The sequence below is a fragment of the Sebastes fasciatus genome, chromosome 13, assembly GCF_043250625.1.
Source record: "Sebastes fasciatus isolate fSebFas1 chromosome 13, fSebFas1.pri, whole genome shotgun sequence".
NCBI classification, from domain to species: Eukaryota; Metazoa; Chordata; class Actinopteri; order Perciformes; family Sebastidae; genus Sebastes; species Sebastes fasciatus.
The window spans coordinates 30,101,949-30,122,357 of NC_133807.1; the positions used below are offsets into that span (position 1 = coordinate 30,101,949).

The window sequence follows — 20,409 nt, forward strand, 5'->3', positions numbered from 1 at the left end:
TCTTAGATACAACTGACTTTTTTATCTGAATCAGGCTCCACAGGAGGGGAGGTCTTCTTATGTTATGGAGCAACTGATAACACCTTAGGGATCCAACTGACTTTTTTTTTCTTTTTTTTTATCTGAATCAGGATCATCAGTATGGGTCTTCTGAGGCAAAAGCAAACGGACAAAAAAACATTTGGTCACAGGAACCAGGGGTTTGTTTGAACTTTTAACTGTACTGTAATAAAGACACATATTGGGATACAACTGTATTTTTTAACTGAATCAGGATCCACAGGATGGGGTCTTCTTTTGTTTTGGAGCAACTGATAACACCTACATCAGACACCTTTGGTCAATTACCTATAATTAACATCAGCCCTAGGGTTAACAAAAAGATCAGCAGGGTCACCAGTGTGAGCCTGCGGCCCCCCACACACACACACACACACACACACACACACACAGGCACATTACACGCACGCACACATGCACACATGTACACACACACGCACGTGCACGAGCATTTCACATGCACGCGCAAAGCAACCAGTATATTACTACTCAGGGACATTACTTGTGGAATGGCAGACCATGGGGTGGTGGTCCCCATTTTTAAAAAGGGGGACCCGGAGGGTGTGCTCCAACTATGGGGGTATCACTCCGCTCAGCCTCCCCGGGAAAGTTTATTCTAGGATGCAGGAAAGGAGACTCTTACCGATTGTCAAATCTCAGATCCAGGAGGAGCAATGCGGATTTCGTCCTGGCCGTGGAACAGTGGACCAGCTCTTTACCCTTGCGGGGCTGTTAGAGGGCTCATGGGAGTTTGCCCATCCAGTCTACATGTGCTGTGGTTACGACCATGTCCCCCGGGGAGTCCTGTGGGGGATACTGCCGGAATATGGAGTCCCGGGGTCGTTGTTATGAACCATCCGTCCATCTACGTTCCAAACCTCACCTAGGGTCATACGTTTTGGGTAGTGACTGAAAGAATGAGATCGCGGATACAAGCGGCCGAAATGATTTTCCTTCACAGGGTGGCTGGGCTCAGCCTTAGAGATAGGTTGAGGACCTCAGACAATCGGAGGGAGCCCGGAGTAGAGCCGCTGCTCCTTCGCATCGAAAGCGGCCAGCTGAGGTAGTTCGGGCATCTAATCAGGATGTCTCCTGGACGCCTCGCTTTGGAGTTTTTCCGGGCACATCCAACTTGTAAGAGGCCCCGGGGTTGGACTTAGAACACACTGGAGAGATTATATATCACAGCTAGCCTGGGAACGCCTCGGGGTGCCCCAGAAAAAGCTGGAAAACATTGCCGGGGAGAGGGACGTCTGGAATTCCCTGCTGCCCCTGCGACGCGGCCATGGATAAGCGGAAGAAAATGGATGGATGGAAGGTACTAAGAGGAGTTGGGATAATGTATATAAAGGATATTAAAAGACAATATTTGTTCTGTTTTTAACCATTCATCTGCTTTCTCTCTCATCTCTCTCTTAGTGCCCTCAGGAGTTTAATTTTTATAAATTGTGGCCATCCACATGCTAAGTTACCTCCTTAAAACTTAATTGCTCAGTGAAAACATAGTGTCCCTGTTAGGTATGTTGAGGTTTGGAGTTCTACTGGAACATAGCGTAGTAAAGCTCGGGTGGGGCAGTTATGAAGAATTCATAACTTTATCAATAAAACAAACCAGTTAATGATGGGGTTGCACAAAAATGAGAGTTTATTATAGAGTTCTGGCACATGAATCAAAACTGTACAGGATCTAAATAATACTGCCATGCAGTTACTAACAGGAGTTGGGATAATGTATAAGGATATTATAAGACAATATTTTTTCTGGTTTTAACCATTCATCTACTTTAATCTGGGTAAGTTGATAGATGCCTCTTGTGGAATCCAGTAACAAAATTAATCGGCAACTATTTTCATAATGAATAAGTTGGTTCTATTTCGTTCTTCCTGACTGCCAGAGGCAGTGTTTAACACTGGATGTTATCCATCTCGCGCACGCGCAGGTCGAGTATTTAATATCAACAAAGTCACATGTGACCTGGGATGACGTAGTTTATATAAGCCCACGTCATCATCAGATATGTCCCTTGAATCTTCTCGCGGCAGGTAATCCGCGAATGCAGGTTGATTAAAAGAGATAAGCCGTTGACTTTTCGCTGGAAGCCCTGCAACCGCATGGTTGGAGCTACGGTTTCGTCCTCCAAGGGCTGCGATTAGTTAATCACGGCTACACTCTAACACTTTAGACGCTGTAACACCGGTGTTTTCGCCGGTTCAATTCAGCGAGGCTAACGACAGGTGAGCTAGGATCATAAGGTGAGTATATCCTCCCGTCGTTAGAGTTTAAGTTACGTTTGTTGATAGGAGTCTGTTTTCGGTCTCCTTTATTGTTTATGGCCGCCGAGCTAAGTGTTTGCGCTACAGTATCGGCGAGCCTCCGTCGGACAACGAGCCCGTTGGGCTGTTGTCGGCTAATTCAGTTCCTTTTACAGTGTGTATTGCTCAGCAGCGAGTGATTTCGCTCGTTAAAGCAGACATCTCCTTTGTTGATAGATAGAGCGACCGCTCCCCAGTAAGTGATTTCGCTTGTGGGTTAACTCAGTTTGTGGCTACTGTTAAAGGGGAAGTTATTATCTTCCCTGTCTTCTGTATAATAACAGTCCTAGTTCAAAGCTAGTGTCTAGTTACTGAGACAGTTTGCTGTTGAGAAAATTGATGTAATAATTTTTCTCTCTGTTACTAGAGAGTACTTTCACTCCAGTGTAACCAATGATTTGCATAACTAAGTAAACACATTATATAAGTAAGAAAAATACATTATTTAATTAAATATAAGAGTATAAAATTAATACTAAGAATTATTATAAATATCAGCAGCACCATGTTAGGTGAGCATGTTTGCCGTGCCTGCATGGCTCCACTGCTAGCTACTGATGGCCATGATGAATGCCCCACATGCCTCGGTGTGGTACACCTGAGGGAGGGGCTGTCCGACAGTCAGTGCATGAATTGTAGTTTTATGCCACGGGAGCTGAAGATAGCTCGATTAGCTGAGCTAGAAGAGCAGCTCGAGTGCCAGTTGCCCCTATCGGGTGTACCTTCAAATGCACGGAGTGGGCGGAGACGCGCCCCACCTGGGGGGGCCCCACCTACAAAAAAAGGCACGGAAAGTGGACTGTTTGGCAACTAAGGTCGACACGCTAACATCAGAGTTTGCTGAGATTAAAGCATCTGATCAATGCAGAACGCTGACACTTACGGACTGGGTAAGATGCCAGCAGTGGAGCCATCTATTGCCGCCCTTATTGTGTCTCCCAATGAGGTCTTGAGGCCTGATGCTCGCTGTCCCAGGCCCCAGTGTCGCATCACAGACGACTTTCTAGTCAAGGCTTATGAAACAGCGGCACGCATGGGCCGTCTTGGAAACTCTCTTTCCCATCTGATACTATCCTTGTCCCAGTCCTTGCAAACTGCTGGCGTCGATGCTTCCGTCCAGAGCCTCAGTGATGCATCCCTGCAGGCGTTCGGTCTTATCACAAGGGAGCTTGGCAGACTAATGTCGACCCTTACGCTGACTCGCCGGCAGGTATGGCTGGCCCAATCTCCGCTTTCGGAGCCGGGCCGGAGAGCCCTCCGCACTCTCCCCGTGGTTCCGGGGGAGCTGTTTGGCCCAGCAGCACAGCAGGCCTTGGAGCGTGGAATCCAGGCGAACCAGACTCGGCAGCAGTTTGCTAGCTTCCGGGAACCTACGCCTTTATGGCGACAGCAGCCCCCACAGGGTGGTGGTACCAGTCGCCCTCGGCTTCCAGCTCGTCCTGATACGTACCCGAGGACCTCGCAGGCTCCGGCACGGCCGGTGCCTCAAGCAAGAAGGGGTCGGGGGTCAGGGTATCGCCCCCCCAGGTACCCAAAGGGCCAGAGGGGAAGATCCTGATGCCCCGGGGCCGGCAGTCGGACGCTTCTCCCAGCAGCAACTCAGCTGCTGGGAAAGCAGCACTTCAGACCCTTGGGTGGTGGCTACGCTTTCCCAAGGGTACAATCTCCAATTCCGACGCCGGCCCCCAGTTTTCAGTGGGATCAGACTGACCACGGTCAGAGATCCCACAAAGTCCCAGGCACTCAGACAAGAAGTAGCCACCCTCCTGGGGAAGGGTGCCATCGAAGAGCTGGGGCTAGAGACACAGCAAGGTGGGTTTTACTCAGTTTATTTTCTGATTCCAAAGAGAGAGGGTGGGTTTCGCCCTATACTGGACTTACGAGGGCTGAACACATTTCTGAAGGTGTTGCCCTTCCACATGCTGAGTACAGCAGATGTGCTCCAAAACGTGACACGGCACAGTTGGTTCACATCCATCGATTTAAAGGACGCATACTTTCACGTCCCAATAGCACTACCTCACAGGCAGTACCTGCGCTTCGCATTCGAAGGCAAGGCCTTCCAATTCAAGGTGCTCCCATTTGGTCTTTCCCTTGCCCCACGGGTCTTCACAAGGTGCATGAGGGCGGCACTCGCCCCGATGCAAGCCAGGGGGATGCTTATCCTCCCATACCTGGACGATTGGCTAATTTGTGCTCTGACCAGGGAACAGGCAGAACGGGACACTGCGTCCCTTCTGCATCACATGACGAGGTTGGGCCTCACCGTCAACCATGCCAAGAGTTGTCTCATACCCAGCCAAAGGGTAGTGTTCATTGGTTTAACTCTGGACTCCCGCCATATGCTGGCCTTCCCAACACCAAGACGAGTAAACGCCATACTCCAGCTCCTCCTCCGGTTCCGGAAGAACAGGAGGTTGAGGTACAGCCTGTTTCTCAGGCTGTTAGGTATGTTGACGTCAGTAACATCAGTAGTGCCACTGGGCCTCCTGTACTTACGGCCATTCCAAATTTGGATCAATGGTCTCCAATTAGATCCAAAGTCCCACAGATCCAAGAGAGTCAGGGTGTCCTGCCGATGCCTCCTTGCTTTGCGGCCATGGAGAGCCGGGGCATATCTGGCCAGGGGCATCTCATTGGGTTCGATTCCCTCACGTCGCGAGGTGGTGGTGACCGATGCTTCGCCCTCCGGCTGGGGGGCAGTATGGCAGCACAGAGCGATAAGGGGGCTCTGGACAGCACAGGAAGCGGCGGAGCACATAAATGTGCTCGAGCTCCGTGCTATATATTTGGCACTTCGCAAATTCCTACCACATTTGAGAGGCAGGCATGTTATTGTACGGTCCGACAACAAGTCAGCTGTCTACCATGTGAACCGGCAAGGGGGCACCAGATCAACCCGGTTGCTACAGGTGGCACGGAGACTTCTGGTATGGGCTTTCCCTTGTTTTTCCAGCCTCAGGGCCATGTATCTGCCAGGGCCACAGAATGTGGTGGCAGACTTTCTCTCCCGCCAGAAACCCCCTGCGGGCGAGTGGAGGCTCCACCCAGAGGTGGTAGAGGAGATATGGCGCAAATATGGCGCAGCAGAGGTGGACCTGTTTGCCTCAGAAGCCTCAACGCACTGCCCTCTTTGGTTCTCCCTGACGGAGACAGCAAGCCCGTTGGGACAGGATGCCCTGGCACACCCATGGCCAGATTGCCTCCTCTATGCCTTCCCACCATTCCCACTGATAGCAGTAACGCTACACAGAATACAGCACGGCAACAACAGACTCCTGTTGGTCGCCCCAAACTGGCCGGGGAGACCCTGGTTTCCGGGGATGCACAGGCTTCTGGACGGAGTTCCATGGTGCCTGCCCAAGAGGCAAGACTTGCTCTCACAACTGGGGGGCCGCATCTGGCATCCGAACCCGGATCGCCTACAGCTTTGGGTATGGCCCCTGAGGAGCCGGACCCACTCCTAAGGGTATGTGACCGGGCGGTAATTCAAACCATTTCTGACTCAAGAGCACCCTCCACCAGGGCACTGTATGCCAACAGGTGGAAAATATTCTCAGAGTGGTGTAAAGTGCATGAGGAGGTACCTCAGAGTGCCTCTGTGCCAATAATACTGAGTTTTTTGCAGTCTTTGCTGGAGAAGAAACTCTCTCCTTCTACCTTGAAGGTTTATGTAGCTGCTATTTCAGCCGGGCATGTCAGAGTGGATAACCAGACCGTGGGGTCTCACACTCTGGTGACCCGATTTCTTAAAGGAGCCCAGCGGCGGAACCCCCCGCAGGCTGTCAAGGTTCCCTCGTGGGAACTGCATCTGGTGCTAGAAGCCCTTTGTCTCCCCCCCTTCGAGCCTCTGGAGCAGTCGGGGCTGGAGTGGTCTTCAGTAAAGGTTGCTTTCCTTTTGGCGATGGCATCAGCAAAACGTGTGAGTGAACTTCACGCCTTGTCAGTGAGTGAAACGTGTATTCGCTGGAACTCAGATGGCACAGGGGTAGCACTTTGGCCTAACCCATCATTTTTCCCGAAGAGGTTGGCTCCGGCCCACTCTAATCGGGTCATGGAGCTGGCAGCTTATGACCCTTCATGCCTACAGGGGGAAGATGCTAAGTCAGCGGAACTGCTCTGCCCAGTGAGGGCCTTAAGGCATTATATACAGGTGACTGCGAGCTTTCGCCGCTCTGATAGTCTGTTTGTCTGCTATGGGGGCCATAGGAAAGGGCACACCCTGTCCAAGCAGAGGCTTTCCAGGTGGATTGTTCAGGCCATTGAGGAAGCATACAGGTCAAAAGGACTGCCTTTACCTCTTAATATCAGAGGCCACTCCACCAGGAGTGTCTCCACTTCCTGGGCAGCGCTACGGGGGATCCCCCTAAGTGATATCTGCGCTGCGGCCAGCTGGGCTACTCCATGCACCTTTGCCCGTTTTTACAGGGTCAATGTTGCTGCTCCCCATGCAATAGCATCGGTGGTCTTTCAGGAATCCACAGGCCGTTCCCGGTGAGGTGGGTTTTCCTCGTGACTACGTTGGTAGTAGTCATCCAGTGTTAAACACTGCCTCTGGCAGTCAGGAAGAACGAAATAGAACGATAGTTACGTATGTAACTACGGTTCTATGAGTTCTGGATGACTGCCAGAGTTGGCTGTCACTCGGAATCTTGGCGAGAAGATTCTGGAGGGACATATCTGATGATGACGTGGGCTTATATAAACTACGTCATCCCAGGTCACATGTGACTTTGTTGATATTAAATACTCGACCTGCGCGTGCGCGAGATGGATAACATCCAGTGTTAAACACTGCCTCTGGCAGTCATCCAGAACTCATAGAACCGTAGTTACATACGTAACTATCGTTTTTTTTTGTTTGTTTTTCAGAATGAATGCCAAACATTTCTAAGTCCCAGATTCTCACTTGTAAGAATGTGCTGCTGTTCTTTGTCCTACGGTATGTGACTGTCTTTAAGTTGAGTTTGCAGTAAACATGCTTTTGCAGGAAATAGAACAGCCTTCACTCTCAACATTTACTTTTGCTGCAGTCACGAGAACAATTAAGTCTCTCTCTCAGTGCACTCTGAGTTTCATTTTTATATGATGATGCAAGTTATTGTTTATAAATTGGCCGAGTAGCCATTCACATGCTGAGTGACGTCCTTAAAACTTAATTGCTCAGTGAAAACATAGTGTCCCTTTTAGGAACATAGCTCAGTAAAGCTCGGGTGCGTCACGTTATGACGTTGATTCCTTTTTTTTTAAGTGTTAATTGTTTTTCACTTTTACAGAAAAGTTCAATGCAAACTACATTTGTGTTTTACAAACAAAAGAGCACAAAAGAACAAAAAATGATTATTAAATTTGAAAAGGAAAGGGGAGACCAATTCAGTCTCTCTCTGTGCCCTCAGGAGTTTATTTTTTCATAAAATGTCAGTAACATGTGAATACACCCATAATTGACATGGTCAGACTCTGTAGTGTATAGTCAGTGTTATTAGCACACATCATATTCTTTAAGTTGAGTTTACAGTAAACATGCTTTAGCAGGAAACAGAACAGCACACTCACACAAAGACATTTACTGCCGTCACGAGAACCAATCAACCTCCCTCTCAAAGTCAAAAATGCATATAAGGCACAATAAAAGGATTTCCAATATGGAAAATAAATTATCTTTCAAAACCGATAGTATAGACGTGCATTATGAATGTTTAGTGTTTCCTGATTAATCATCTTGTTTATATATATATATATATATATTGACTGATTTTGCTGAAGGCTTTTGTACATTGTACATTTTCTGCATTCTTCTTGGTAATCTATCTTCAAAGATTTACAAACAACATTAACAAGACACATTTCTATCAACACAACTTCAGTAGAAAAAAAAGTCACTAATCCATAGCTATTGAATTTTCCCATGGTCACCTCAATGCATCAATGTCAACTGGTGTTATGTCATAGTCAAACTACTCTGCAACTCTTCACACATGGTGTGAACAGTTTCATTTTTAAGTCAAGTTCACAAGCAGATGTAATTAGCAGAACTCCATCCAATTTCATCGACTGATTATCTCAGTTTGTGTGGGTGGCCGGTGGCCTCTGGATGCGTTCTTGCGGGTGATGGTGGAACACCGGGTGAAGATCTCCTGGGCCTGCGGTCTGGGTGGCACCTTAGGTGCTGTCCGGCTCTTGTAGAGGTTGAGATCAGAGACACTGGGGATCATTTCCCCCTGTGGGCTTGTCGGGCTGAGGTGGTTATTCAGCGTACGGGGAGGCATACGGCTGAGACGCATCTGTTCCTCGTTGTAGCTGTAGCTCAGGTTGAAAGACGAGGAGGTCGCCCAGGAAGAATTCAGCTCATCGCTGCTGTCGCTGAAGTCGCTGAAGTCGCTGCTGTCGCTGCTGTCGCCGCTGTAGCTTATATTGCTTATATTGCTTCCCTCACTATCTGCTCCCGGGCTCATGGCACGCCTCCTCTCTTCTCTGTAAATCTCCACCATGTTTGTGGGCGGAGGGGTGAGCTTTCCAGTCGTACGTGAGGTGAGAATGCTAGCAGGCTTGTCAGCGTGGCTTGATGCAGGCCGAACAGGAAGTTGTTCAGACATGATGCCAATAGAGTGTGGTCTGGGCTTTCTGTTTGGTTGGTGCTGGCTGGGTGTGGAAGATCTGACGGGTGAAGGATGCAGCAGGTTTCCATGTGAGAGGCTGAGCTGGTCGGAGTGCAGGATTGGGGAGGGCAATTGGATTGGGGAGGAGGCGTGACGATAGTCATGGTGGGCTGGCATGCGCATATGAGGGTAGCTGTAGGGCTTCAGGTACATGGTAGGGATGTAACCTGCTTTACCACTGTATCTGTTAAAAAAAGACAAGAATGTAGGGTTGAAATCTGGATGAGTTTAAAGCTTTGAGAATTGAGTTACGGTTAGCTTGTCTTGGTAAAACAATCTATAAGGACAGTGGTATGATGTTTAAAAAGTTCAGCCAAAGTGTTAAATACCTGATGAGCCACCAGCCGTTGTCCGACTTCTGCAGGATCTCCACCACTGCACCGATGGCGACGCTTATCTCGTCATCTTTGGTTGCCTTGTAGCTCTTGACTGCAATGTACAGCTTTCCTGAGGGTGAAAAAAATTACTTTAATACACTGGTGAACTCAGCGACCGACCCCCTCATACCCCCATATTTAAAAAAAAAAAAAAAACACAGCAAAAGTGCCCTCTTGGATGCCCCTATGGTAGAGAAAACACGATACTGTGCCCTCTAGGGTGTCCTTCCAGTTGAGAAAAAATTATACCGTTCCCTCTAGGGTGGCCTTCCAATAGAGAAAACATGATACCATGCCCTCTAAAGTGGTCTTTCAGCAGAGAAAACATGATAGCGTGCCCTCTAGGGTGGCCTTTCAATAGAGAAAACATTATAACGTGCCCTCTAGGGATGCCTTCCAATAGAGAAAACATGATACAGTGCCCTCTAGGGTGGCCTTCCAATAGAGAAAACATGATACAGTGCCCTCTAGGGATGCCTTCCAATAGAGAAAACATGATACAGTGCCCTCTAGGGTGGCCTTCCAATAGAGAAAACATGATACAGTGCCCTCTAGGGTGGCCTTCCAATAGAGAAAACATGATGCCATGCCCTCTAAAGTGGTCTTTCAGCAGAGAAAACATGATACCGTGCCCTCTAGGGTGGCCTTCCAATAGAGAAAACATGATACAGTGCCCTCTAGGGTGGCCTTCCAATAGAGAAAACATGATAACATGCCCTCTAGGGTGGCCTTCCAATAGAGAAAACATGATAACGTGCCCTCTAGGGTTCCCTCCCAGTAGAGAAAACATGATAACGTGCCTTTAGGGTGGCCTTAACATTTTTTGCCCCTGCCCCTCAGACAGCCTGAGTCCGCCACTGCTTTGATAGATAATGTCGTAGCATCTTGACGGACATTAACCCCCTGAGGTAATTAAAAACTATGCACTATGTATGTAAACAAGTGTTATAATATCTTGAGATTGTACAACTGAAACTTTGCACGTACCTCTTTCAGAAGCCCCATCTTTTTCATCTTCATCCTCATCATCATCATCCTCATGTAGTTTCTCCAGATAGGGGGCAGGGAACCAGGCTATCCTTTTGTCTTCATTCTCCACAAGCCACCACCCTGAAACAACACAACCACATATTTAACATTAATCAGTGTGTTCTAGGTCGATGATGTCAACCACTAAGAGGACACTGAACACTGAAGCTCGCTCACCTGCTTTGTCTTTGATGAGAACTTCTACTTTTTCGTCCAACGCCACTTTGAACGGTTTATTCTTGGTGTCCTTGGTTTCGTACGGGGCCACGCATCTGTACGTCTCCGTGACGAAGGGCTGGGTCACTATACCGCCACCTCCCTGTACTGCATTCCTGATTTCATTGTCTGTCGGCATGATCATGATACTGAGGAGGAGAACCGCAGGTTAATTAGAAGCTTAATTTGCCTCCAGCAAAACACAGAGGAGCTTGTGCCACACGCACGCCTAATTTCTGAAACTAATTTAAAGTTGCAGTTGTTGTTTACCAGGTTGAGTTTTAAAGGCTCCTAGTGCAGATATCTCAGCATTTAACACTATCCAAGTCCACATGCTTGCTGAAAAGGCCAAATTGCATATTTTTACAATTCTTTTATATTCTTTTGACATGTTATGCTAATAACTACAGTAATCCTGTACATAAACCTTTTTACCAGGGTTACGAATAAAGCTGTTATTATTTAGTAGGGAGTGAAATTGTAATTTAAGAAGACTTTTTGTCAAGTCTGGACACAAGTTTCCATTAAACAATTTCCTTATTTTCATGCACGTTTGATAGAATCTGCTTTAAATGGTCATTCAGGGTATTTAATTTCTGGACATTATTTATTTTCCCAGTTTTTGCCACCATAACAATTAGGGCTGTGTATTGGCATGAATCTGGCGATACAATACGTATCATGATACAGGAGTAACAATTCAATACATTGCAATATATTACAATACTGTAAGTAAGGCGATACATTGTTTTTTTTAAAATATAATTTTAGGAAAACTGTCATAGTATAAAGAAAACATCACCTTATGCATAAAATCTGAGTTTACTTTTTTATACAATCAGATCTGAATTTGCATGAATCCCAGTCTCTGCAACATCCAACATCATAGCACTACTTTGAGAGGGTGCATCTCTTTGTAAATGAAATAAAGTATTGACTGAGTTAATCTTTGCATGCAAACTATTAATTAAAAATCAATAGTGTTTTAGAGAAATATAATAATGCGATATTCGATTTTTCTGATATTTTCTTACACTCATAATGACAATCTAAAAAGTCGCTGCTCGCAGTCTTTTGAGTGTCTGCACTGGAGCTCAGGGGCCCCAAAAAGTCTAAAGATATCCCTACACAAAATTATGATATTTTAATTTCTATAAATATGTCCAGCCTACCTGTTCTTGGTGAACTCCGGCTCCAGGTCCTGGTCGTTGGGGTGGAGGAACTGGAAGAGGTCTGCATGCTGAGAGACCCTCGGGTCGCAGCTCAGGAGCTCATTACAGTATTTTTGCAAGAACTTGAGGCACTTTACTGACTTGAGGGGACCCTTCTTCGGGCAGCACAGTTTCACCATTTTTTCTAAAAGCGCACAGGACTCATGAAGTCAGAATCCAAACACATTGTACACATTGCACATTGTGACTTAAACTGCAGCTGTAAATTACCTTGAAATTTGGGGATGATCCTGTCGGATTTTTTCGAGCCTGGGAATGCTTTCTTCAATCGTTTCTGAAATTGGTAACAGAGCTGTTATTAATAACCCCCCAAAAAACACACCTGCACATGTGCAACACAGAAAGATCATTTAAATACTTACATGCATTTTCTCGAAATCCTTTAAAGACCTGTAAACTATAATCTCATTCTGGTCTGACCAAAGCACGGAGGTCATGTACAGCTGGAAAAAACAAAGGAAAATGCAGATTTTAGTCACACTGTAGAAAAGCGCAGATGTTTAATAAAAATCAGAGCTCCATATGTGCTTACTTTGCTCTCCTCCTTCTGCATCACTCCGATTAGACCGACGCTGATGGGATACCGCTTTGTGTCCATGACGGACCGACAGAGACAAAGTGGGTAATAATACAGTATAAAGAATAAAGTTGTGACCTGCTCCAGAAGCCTCTCAGTCAGACTGACACAGCCCAGATGCTCAACAGGTGTAATTATATCTCCTCCACCTGTGCAGGTATGGCATGCGTCACATGCTCCTAGTAACTGGCAGGCCATTCTAAACAAAACAACTACAGGGAAGTCCAGCCTTATAAATTAAGATGCACGTAGGCAGCACATTTCCACCAAGGCCCCGGGGTAGTACCAGAACACGCTGGAGAGATTATACACCCCCGTGACAACATAGTCAGGGGTATATAGCGCTCCGCGTGTCCTTCCGTCCGTTCGCGTGTCACACTTTAGTTTCCGGAGCAGAACTCGGAAACTATTTCACTTAGGAACTTCAAATTTTGTATGATTGTTGACAGTGTAGTCTAGACGTGCCTTTTGGGGGTTAGAACTCTCACCAGTCCTCCACTCACACTTCTGTGAATCCTACCATACTGCCACAGTACCCACCCTCTGGACAACTGCTACCATAATCCCCGTACCCAAAAACCCTGGCCCACAGAACTCAACCACTACCGCCCCATTGCCCTCACATTCATAATAATGAAGTGCCTGTAGAAGCTGCTGCTAAATACAATCCTGCCAGTTGTCTCCCCACAACTGGATCCCCTCCAATTAGCCTATAAGGCTAAGAGGGGCACGGAGGACACTGTGTTGCCTGCCTGCTACACCTCCTCCTCCAGCACCTGGATTTCCGTGGTAACTTCGCCAGGATACTCTTTGTGGAGTTCCGCTCCGCTTTCAATACCATCCAAAGGCATCTGATGATCCGGAAACTACACCATCTCAACACTCACCCCCGTCTAATCTATCTCATACACATCTTCCTCAGTGACAGACTGCAAGCTGTGCTTGTGGGCACGACCACATCACCTGCACTCACCACCAACACTGGAGCACCGCAGGCATGTGGGTTGAGCGCATTCCTGTATGCGCTTTACACCAATGATTGCACCAGTCCGTCGCCCAATACTACCTACCTCAAATACTCACATGACACAGCCATTCTTGTTATTGTGTGCTGTTGTGTGTGTTGGTGTCTGACAAGTGCAGTGCTGTGGAAATGAATTTCCCCCTGTGGGACAATAAAGTCTAAAGTCTAAAAAAAAAGTCTAGAAGTCCAGGGTACCCATTAGTTAATTAGTTAATGCCTATTAATTCCATTACTTCCAAAAGGGTAAAACCTTTGGTCCTACTTTAGTAGGGTCAAGCAGTGAGCGGGGGTTTGTGAGCCATGCTCACTTTTGCCTTGTTGGATCCATCGATTGGATGCCTGAGGGTGCTTTCACATTAGGGACCCGGTCCCGGATCCGAGTACACTTGTCCCTAAAGTCCAGTTTGTTTGATTAGTGTGAATTCGCCGATCCGTACTGGAGTCCACTTGAAAAGGTGGTCTGGAGTACAGTTCATGAGGACTCGGGTACGGTTCGCATCAGGTGTGAAAGCCAACCGTACCGAAACACGGAAGTGGACCGCTATTTAACGTGAGCAACGTGAGTAACATTAGCAGTTAGCGAGTAGTTTTGAAAGGGCAGACCTTTTTCAACGCCGCCGGTCTGCTCTGAAATCTGTATACATATAAAACTGTTTCATATCTATGTATCTGAGCGCAGCATGCGCCGATCTCATCCTCTAAACTGTACGGCCATGAGGGATAAAGTAGGAAGGCAGGCGAGAGGTTCCTTAAAATATAAACAATAGTAGGCGATGGAGTAGGGCGATGTTTGTTATTTTAACTAATTGAAGGGTCTACCTCCTAAGAACGAGAGTCACACAGCTGCTCAAGTGTTTTAAGATGCTCCACCACTAGAACAGCTGATCTCAACATAAACAAATACACATGGATGATGACGAAGTGTACTCGGCTACGAAACAACTTTACTAATGTGAAAGCTGAGCGGCGAGGTTTGGCAATCGTACTCGGGCACGGTACGGATCAATCGTACCTAATGTGAAAGCGCCCTTAAAGTATCCTGGTCTTGATGAGGATATAGACTTTACATGCTTTCTGTGAATAAGAAACATTTATTTATATTTTTCCTCTCTCTGTATAGACTCCCATGTTTGTTTTGCACTCTCCGTTGAAAAGTAGGCGTAGTAGGAGCTTTTTAATGATTTAGCCACTACAATAAAGGCTTTTTAATATATTTCCTTCTTCGTTGACACTTTTTTTTAGAAGCATTTTGGAGATTGCCTTCCTGCTTATTAGTAAGAAGCCTGTTGGATTATAGTCAGTGTGCTTTGCACCAGGCTTCCAACCTTGTTGCTAGCAGGCACACTGACAAAGACAAGACATTTGAAGATGACATCAAGTTCCACAAAAATATTTTTATTTATATCAAGCTCATCAGTAACATGTGAATACACCCGTTATTTACATGGTCAGACTCTGGAGTGTATATTCAGTGTTATTAGCACACATCATATTCTTTAAGTTGAGTTTACAGTAAACATGCTTTAGCAGGAAACAGAACAGCACACTCACACACAGACATTTACCGCCGTCAAGAGAACCAATCAACCTCCCTCTCAAAGTCAAAATGCATATAAGGCACAATAAAAGGATTTCCAGTATGGAAAATAAATGATCATTCAAAACCGACAGTATAGACGTGCATTAAGACTCTTAAGTGTTTCCTGATTAATCATCTTGTTTATATATATACATATATATTTACTGATTTTGCTGAAGGCTTTTGTACATTGTACATTTTCTGCATACTTCTTGGCAATCTATCTTCAAAGATTTACAAACAACATTAACAAGACACATTTCTATCAACACAACTTCAGTAGAAAAACAAAGTCACAACTCCATAGGTATTGAATTTTCCCATGGTCACCTCAATGCATCTTGTAATTAGCAGAACTACATCCTTGGGCCACAGAATAGATTAACTTCCTGAATTATGAAAATAATCAATATAAACTTCATCAACTCATTATCTCAGTTTGTGAGGGTGACAGGCGGCCTCTGGATGCGTTCTTGCGGGTGATGCTGGAACACCGGGTGAGGATCTCCTGGGCATGCGGTCTGGGTGGCACCTTAGGTGTTGTCAGGTTGAGATCAGACACACTGGGGATCATTTTCCCCTGTGGGCTTGTCGGGCTGAGGTAGTTGTTCAGCGTAGGGGGAGGTGTACGGCTGAGACGCATCTGTTCCTCGTTGTAGCTTTGACTCAGGTTGAAGGACGAGGAGCTCGCCCAGGAAGAATTCAGGTCATCGCTGCTGCCGCTGCTGTCACTTACATTGCTTTCCTCGCTGTCTGCTCCCGGGCTCATGGCACGCCTCCTCTCTTCTCTGTAAATCTCCACCATGTTTGTGGGCGGAGGGGTGAGCTTTCCAGTCGTACGTGAGGTGAGAATGCTAGCAGGCTTGTAAGCGTGGCTTGATGCAGGCCGAACAGGAAGTTGTTCAGACATGATGTCAATAGAGTATGATCTGGGCTTTCTGTTTGGTTGGTGCTGGCTGGGTGTGGAAGATCTGACGGGTGAAGGATGCAGCAGGTTTCCATGTGAGAGGCTGAGCTGGTCGGACTGAATGATTGGAGAGGAGGCACGACGATAGTCATGGTGGGCTGGCATGCGCATATGAGGGTTGTTGTAGAGCTGAAGGTACATGGTAGGGATGTAACCTGCTTTACCACTGTATCTGTTAAAAAAAGACAAGAATGTAGGTTTAAAATCTGGATGAGTTTAAAGCTTTGGGAATTTCGTTATGGTTAGCTTGTTTTGGTAAAACAATCTATAAGGACAGTGGTATGATGTTTAAAAAGTTCAGCCAAAGTGTTAAATACCTGATGAGCCACCAGCCGTTGTCCGACTTCTGCAGGACCTCCACCACTGCACCGATGGCCACGCTTATCTCGTCATCTTTGGTGGCCTTGTAACTCTTGACTGCAATGTACAGCATTCCTGAGAGTGAAAGAAATGACTTTAATACACTGGTGAACTCAGCGACCGACCCCCTCATACCCCCATATTTAAGTGCTCTCTCAGATGCCCCTATGGTAGATAAAACATGATAGTTGCCCTTTGGGGTGTCTTTCCAGTAGAGAATACATGATAATGTGCCCTTTTAGGGTGGCCTTAAAAGTTTTCGCCCCTGCCCCTCAGACAGCCCGAGTCCCCCACTGCTTTCATAGATAATGTTGTAGCATCTTGACGGACATTAACCCCCTGAGGTAATTAAAAACTATGCACTATGTATGCAAATAAACCAAGTGTTATAATATCTTGAGACTTTTTGGACGTACCTCTTTCAGAAGCCCCATCTTTTTCATCTTCATCCTCATCATCATCATCATGTAGCTTCTCCAGGTAGGGTGCGGGGAACCAGGCCATCCTTTTGTCTTCATTCTCAACAAGCCACCACCCTGAAACAACACAACCACATATTTAACATTAATCAGTGTGTTCTAGGTTGATGAAGTCAACCACTAAGAGGACACTGAACACTGAAGCTCGCTCACCTGCTTTGTCTTTGATGAGAACTTCTACTTTTTCATCCACCGCCACTTTGAAGGGTTTGTTCTTGGTGTCTTTGGTGTCGTACGTTGCTACGCATCTGTACGTCTCTGTGACGAACGGCTGGATCACTTTACCGCCACTGCCCTCTACTGCATTCCCGATTTCATTGTCTGTCGGCATGATCATGATGCTGAGGAGGAGAGACGCAGGATAATTAGGAGATTAATTTGCTTCCAGTAAAACACTCGTTTTATAGTTCGTGCACAATGCACGCCTATTTTCTGCACAAATTGCAGTTGTTGTGCAGGAATGCAGACAAGTCTTCTGGGTTGAGTTTTAAAGGCTCCTGGTGCAGATCTCTCAGCATTTAACATTATTCACGTTTGCTGAGAAACTCAAATTGTCTATTTTTGCAATTCTTTTACATTCTTCTAACTTGTTATGCTAATAACTACAGTAATCCTGTACATAAATCTGTTTTACCAGGGTTAGGGATAAAGCTGTTATTTAGTCTGGACATTTTTTGAAGGTTAAAAACCTACAGCAAAGCTCACTGCATGACAACACACCTGAATTTAGAATATAAAGAAGGTTAGGTTTATAGCAAACTTTAAAGACAAGTTTCCACTAAACAATTTCCTGATTTTAATTTTTTTATAGAATCTGATTTAAATGATGACTCAGGGTATTTTCTTCCTGGGCATTGTTTATTTTCCCTGTTATTGCCACCATGACAATTAGGGCTGTGTATTGGCAAGAATCTGACGATACGATACGTATCATGATACAGGAGTAACGATTCAATACATTGCAATACTGTAAGTAAAGTGATATATTGCAATTGTTTTAATCTCATTTTAGGAAAACTGTCATAGTGTAAAGAACACACCATCATATGCATAAAATCTCAGTTAAAAAGGTTTACTTTTTTATGCAATCAGAACAATCAGATCTGCATTTGCATGAATCACAGTCTCTGCAACATCCAACATCATAGCACTACTTTGAGAGGGTGCATCTCTTTGCCAATGAAATAAAGTATTGACTGAATTAATTTTTGCATGCAAACTATTAATTAAAAATCAATAATGTTTTTGAGAAATATAATATTGCGATATTTGATTTTTTCGATATTTTCTTATTAACAATCTAAAATGTCGCTGCTCGCAGTCTTTTGAGTGTCTGCACTGGAGCCCAGGGGCCCAAAAGTCGAAAGACATCCCTACACAAAAATGATGCAATTTTAATTTCCATAAATATGTCCAGCCTACCTGTTCTTGGCGAACTCCGGCTGCAGGTCCTGGTCGTTGGGGTGGAAGAACTGGAAGAGGTCTGCATGCTGAGTGACCCTCGGGTCGCAGCTCAGGAGCTCATTACAGTATTTCTGCAAGAACTTGAGGCGCTCTAGTGACTTGTTGGGACCCTTCTTCTGGATGCTCATGTTCACCATTTTGTCTAAAAGTACACAGGTTTGCATGAAGTCAGAACACCAAACACATTGTATGCACATTGTGACTCACTTAAAACTGCAGCTGTAAATTACCTTGAAATTTGGGGATGATCCTGTCGGATTTTTTCCAGCCTGGGAATGCTTTCTTCAGTCGTTTCTGAAATTGGTAACAGAGATGTTATTAATAAAACCAAAAACACACACACACGCACATGAGCATCACAGAAAGATCATTTAAATACTTACATGCATTTTCTTGAAATCCTTTAAAGACCTGTAAACTATAATCTCATTCTGGTCTGACCAAAGCACGGAGTTCATGTACATCTGGAAAACAAAGGAAAATGCAGATTTTAGTCACACTGTAGAAAAGCGTAGATGTTTGATAAAAATCAGAGCTCCATATGCGCTTACTTTGCTCTCCTCCTTCTGCATCACTCCGATCAAACCGACGCTGATGGGATACCTCTGGGTGTCCATGACGAACCGACGGAGACAAAGTGGGTAATGATAAAGTATAAAGAATAAAGTTGTGAACTGCACCAGAAGCCTCTCAGTCAGACTGACAGCCCAGATGCTCGGCAGGTGTATTTATATCTCCTCCACCTGTGCAGGTGTGGCATGCATCACATGCTCCTCATTATTAGCAGAACAATCAAAAAAAAGAACAGCAGGAAAGTCCAGCCTCATAAATTAGGAGGCAGCATGTTTCCACCCAGGCCCCGGGGTATTCCTACAACACGCAGGAGAGATCATATATCTCAGCTGGCCTGGGAACGCTCGGGCTCTGACGCTGTATCCAGTTCTCTTTATACATCCATGGGTTAAGACAGGTTGGAGAGTTGATTTAGTAAAAACTACCTGTCAAAGCCCTGCTTCTCAGTCAAAAACTGTGAGTCCAATAGGCAAAAAAAATAGTATTATCATCCGAACGCTGTGATGTGGTTTTCATGTGTGAAAAGTAAAAATTGAGAGCATGGGAGCAGGTTAGAAAACTGTCTGCTCTCCATCAAACATTTCTCATCTCAGTTAACATTAAGTTCTATGGGGCAGTTGCTTGGAGTTCCTGTCACTTTCAGGCTTCCCAAACCAAATGTATAAGTCCGTTTGATCCCATAGTTACGTGTCTGCGATCAGCACAAGATTTCCTACATTTTATGTGAAATTATGTATGAAGAGTGAAAAAATTGTGGGACTGGGAGCTAATTCGTTGAGAAAATTCCTCTCCACTTTAGCTGTGATGTCATCCACACTAGCTCTGAACATTCCGTCCCGTACACACTTATTATATTATCTGAAAATGTTACGAAACGTAAACTGTGATTTCGTGAAAACCGTTCCAGCTATCAAAATGCTCATTTGGCCCAATAAAGTATTAAGTCTCACAAACAGTTGAAAGTTTTAATTAAAGTTTTTTCTCTACATTAAAGTATGGCAAATCGGTATGGCCCCGAAGAGGAATGTTTTTGAGCTCTCTTCACTTCAATTTTGTTTTCCATGGGGACATTTTTTGGCACTTTTTTTTCACGATTTTCGTGAAAATGTCTGGGCGAATCTCAGAGAAAAGTCACAGCACAGCATTCCCAATCACTCCGCACATTTTGATGTGGTTTTTTTGCATGTGTTGTCAATGCTGCAAGAGGTGTAGAGGGCCAAAAAATGAGTTGGAGGAAGAAATATATTAGTAAGAAGCCCTACTAAAACCTTCCCAGAGGGAGTTTTTATACCTCCGTGACAACGTAGTCGGGGGTACATAGCGCTCCGCGTGTCCGTCAGTGCGTCCTTCCGTCCGTTCGTGTCACTCTTTTGTTTCCGGAGTGGAACTCGTTAACTATTTAACTTAGGAACTTCAAATTTGGTATGATGGTTGACAGTGTGGTCTAGTTGTGTCTTTTGGGGGTTAGAAGTTTAGGGTGCCCAAAAGTTTTGAAATTTT

At 45.5% G+C, this 20,409-nt stretch overlaps 2 protein-coding genes across 2 annotated transcripts; both read right to left on the reverse strand.

Annotated features, from left to right (window-relative positions):
* Nucleotides 1–7,796: 7,796 nt before the first annotated feature.
* On the reverse strand, nucleotides 7,797–11,507 carry LOC141781453 (uncharacterized). Its single transcript, XM_074657217.1, has 4 exons — nucleotides 10,616–11,507; nucleotides 10,337–10,519; nucleotides 9,362–9,479; nucleotides 7,797–9,216 (listed from the first exon to the last, which is right to left on the reverse strand). Exons 1-4 carry the CDS (start codon nucleotides 10,797–10,799, stop codon nucleotides 8,421–8,423), a joined length of 1,281 nt encoding a protein of 426 aa, XP_074513318.1. The 5' UTR covers nucleotides 10,800–11,507; the 3' UTR covers nucleotides 7,797–8,420.
* Nucleotides 11,508–15,487: 3,980 nt separating this feature from the next.
* LOC141781454 (NADPH oxidase organizer 1-like) lies at nucleotides 15,488–19,512 on the reverse strand. Its single transcript, XM_074657218.1, has 8 exons — nucleotides 18,888–19,512; nucleotides 18,720–18,800; nucleotides 18,567–18,630; nucleotides 18,295–18,478; nucleotides 17,026–17,213; nucleotides 16,810–16,929; nucleotides 16,351–16,468; nucleotides 15,488–16,205 (listed from the first exon to the last, which is right to left on the reverse strand). The coding sequence occupies exons 1-8, from the start codon at nucleotides 18,951–18,953 to the stop codon at nucleotides 15,488–15,490; spliced, it is 1,539 nt and encodes a 512-aa protein (XP_074513319.1). The 5' UTR covers nucleotides 18,954–19,512.
* Nucleotides 19,513–20,409: the final 897 nt, after the last annotated feature.

Bases quoted from the DNA above. Each gene is read 5' to 3' on its own strand.
- LOC141781454 (XM_074657218.1), bottom strand. From the start codon at position 18,953: ATGGACACCCAGAGGTATCCCATCAGCGTCGGTTTGATCGGAGTGATG. The intron at 18,479-18,566 runs GTAATTTACAGC...GTGTACTTTTAG, and splicing joins GATCATCCCCAAATTTCAAG to ACAAAATGGTGAACATGAGC. The intron at 16,930-17,025 runs GTGAGCGAGCTT...GTGTTGTTTCAG, and splicing joins TCTCATCAAAGACAAAGCAG to GGTGGTGGCTTGTTGAGAAT.
- LOC141781453 (XM_074657217.1), bottom strand. From the start codon at position 10,799: ATGATCATGCCGACAGACAATGAAATCAGGAATGCAGTACAGGGAGGT. The intron at 9,480-10,336 runs GTGCATAGTTTT...TTTCACCCTCAG, and splicing joins AACACTTGTTTACATACATA to GAAAGCTGTACATTGCAGTC. The intron at 9,217-9,361 runs GTATTTAACACT...TTTTTTTAACAG, and splicing joins AACGGCTGGTGGCTCATCAG to ATACAGTGGTAAAGCAGGTT.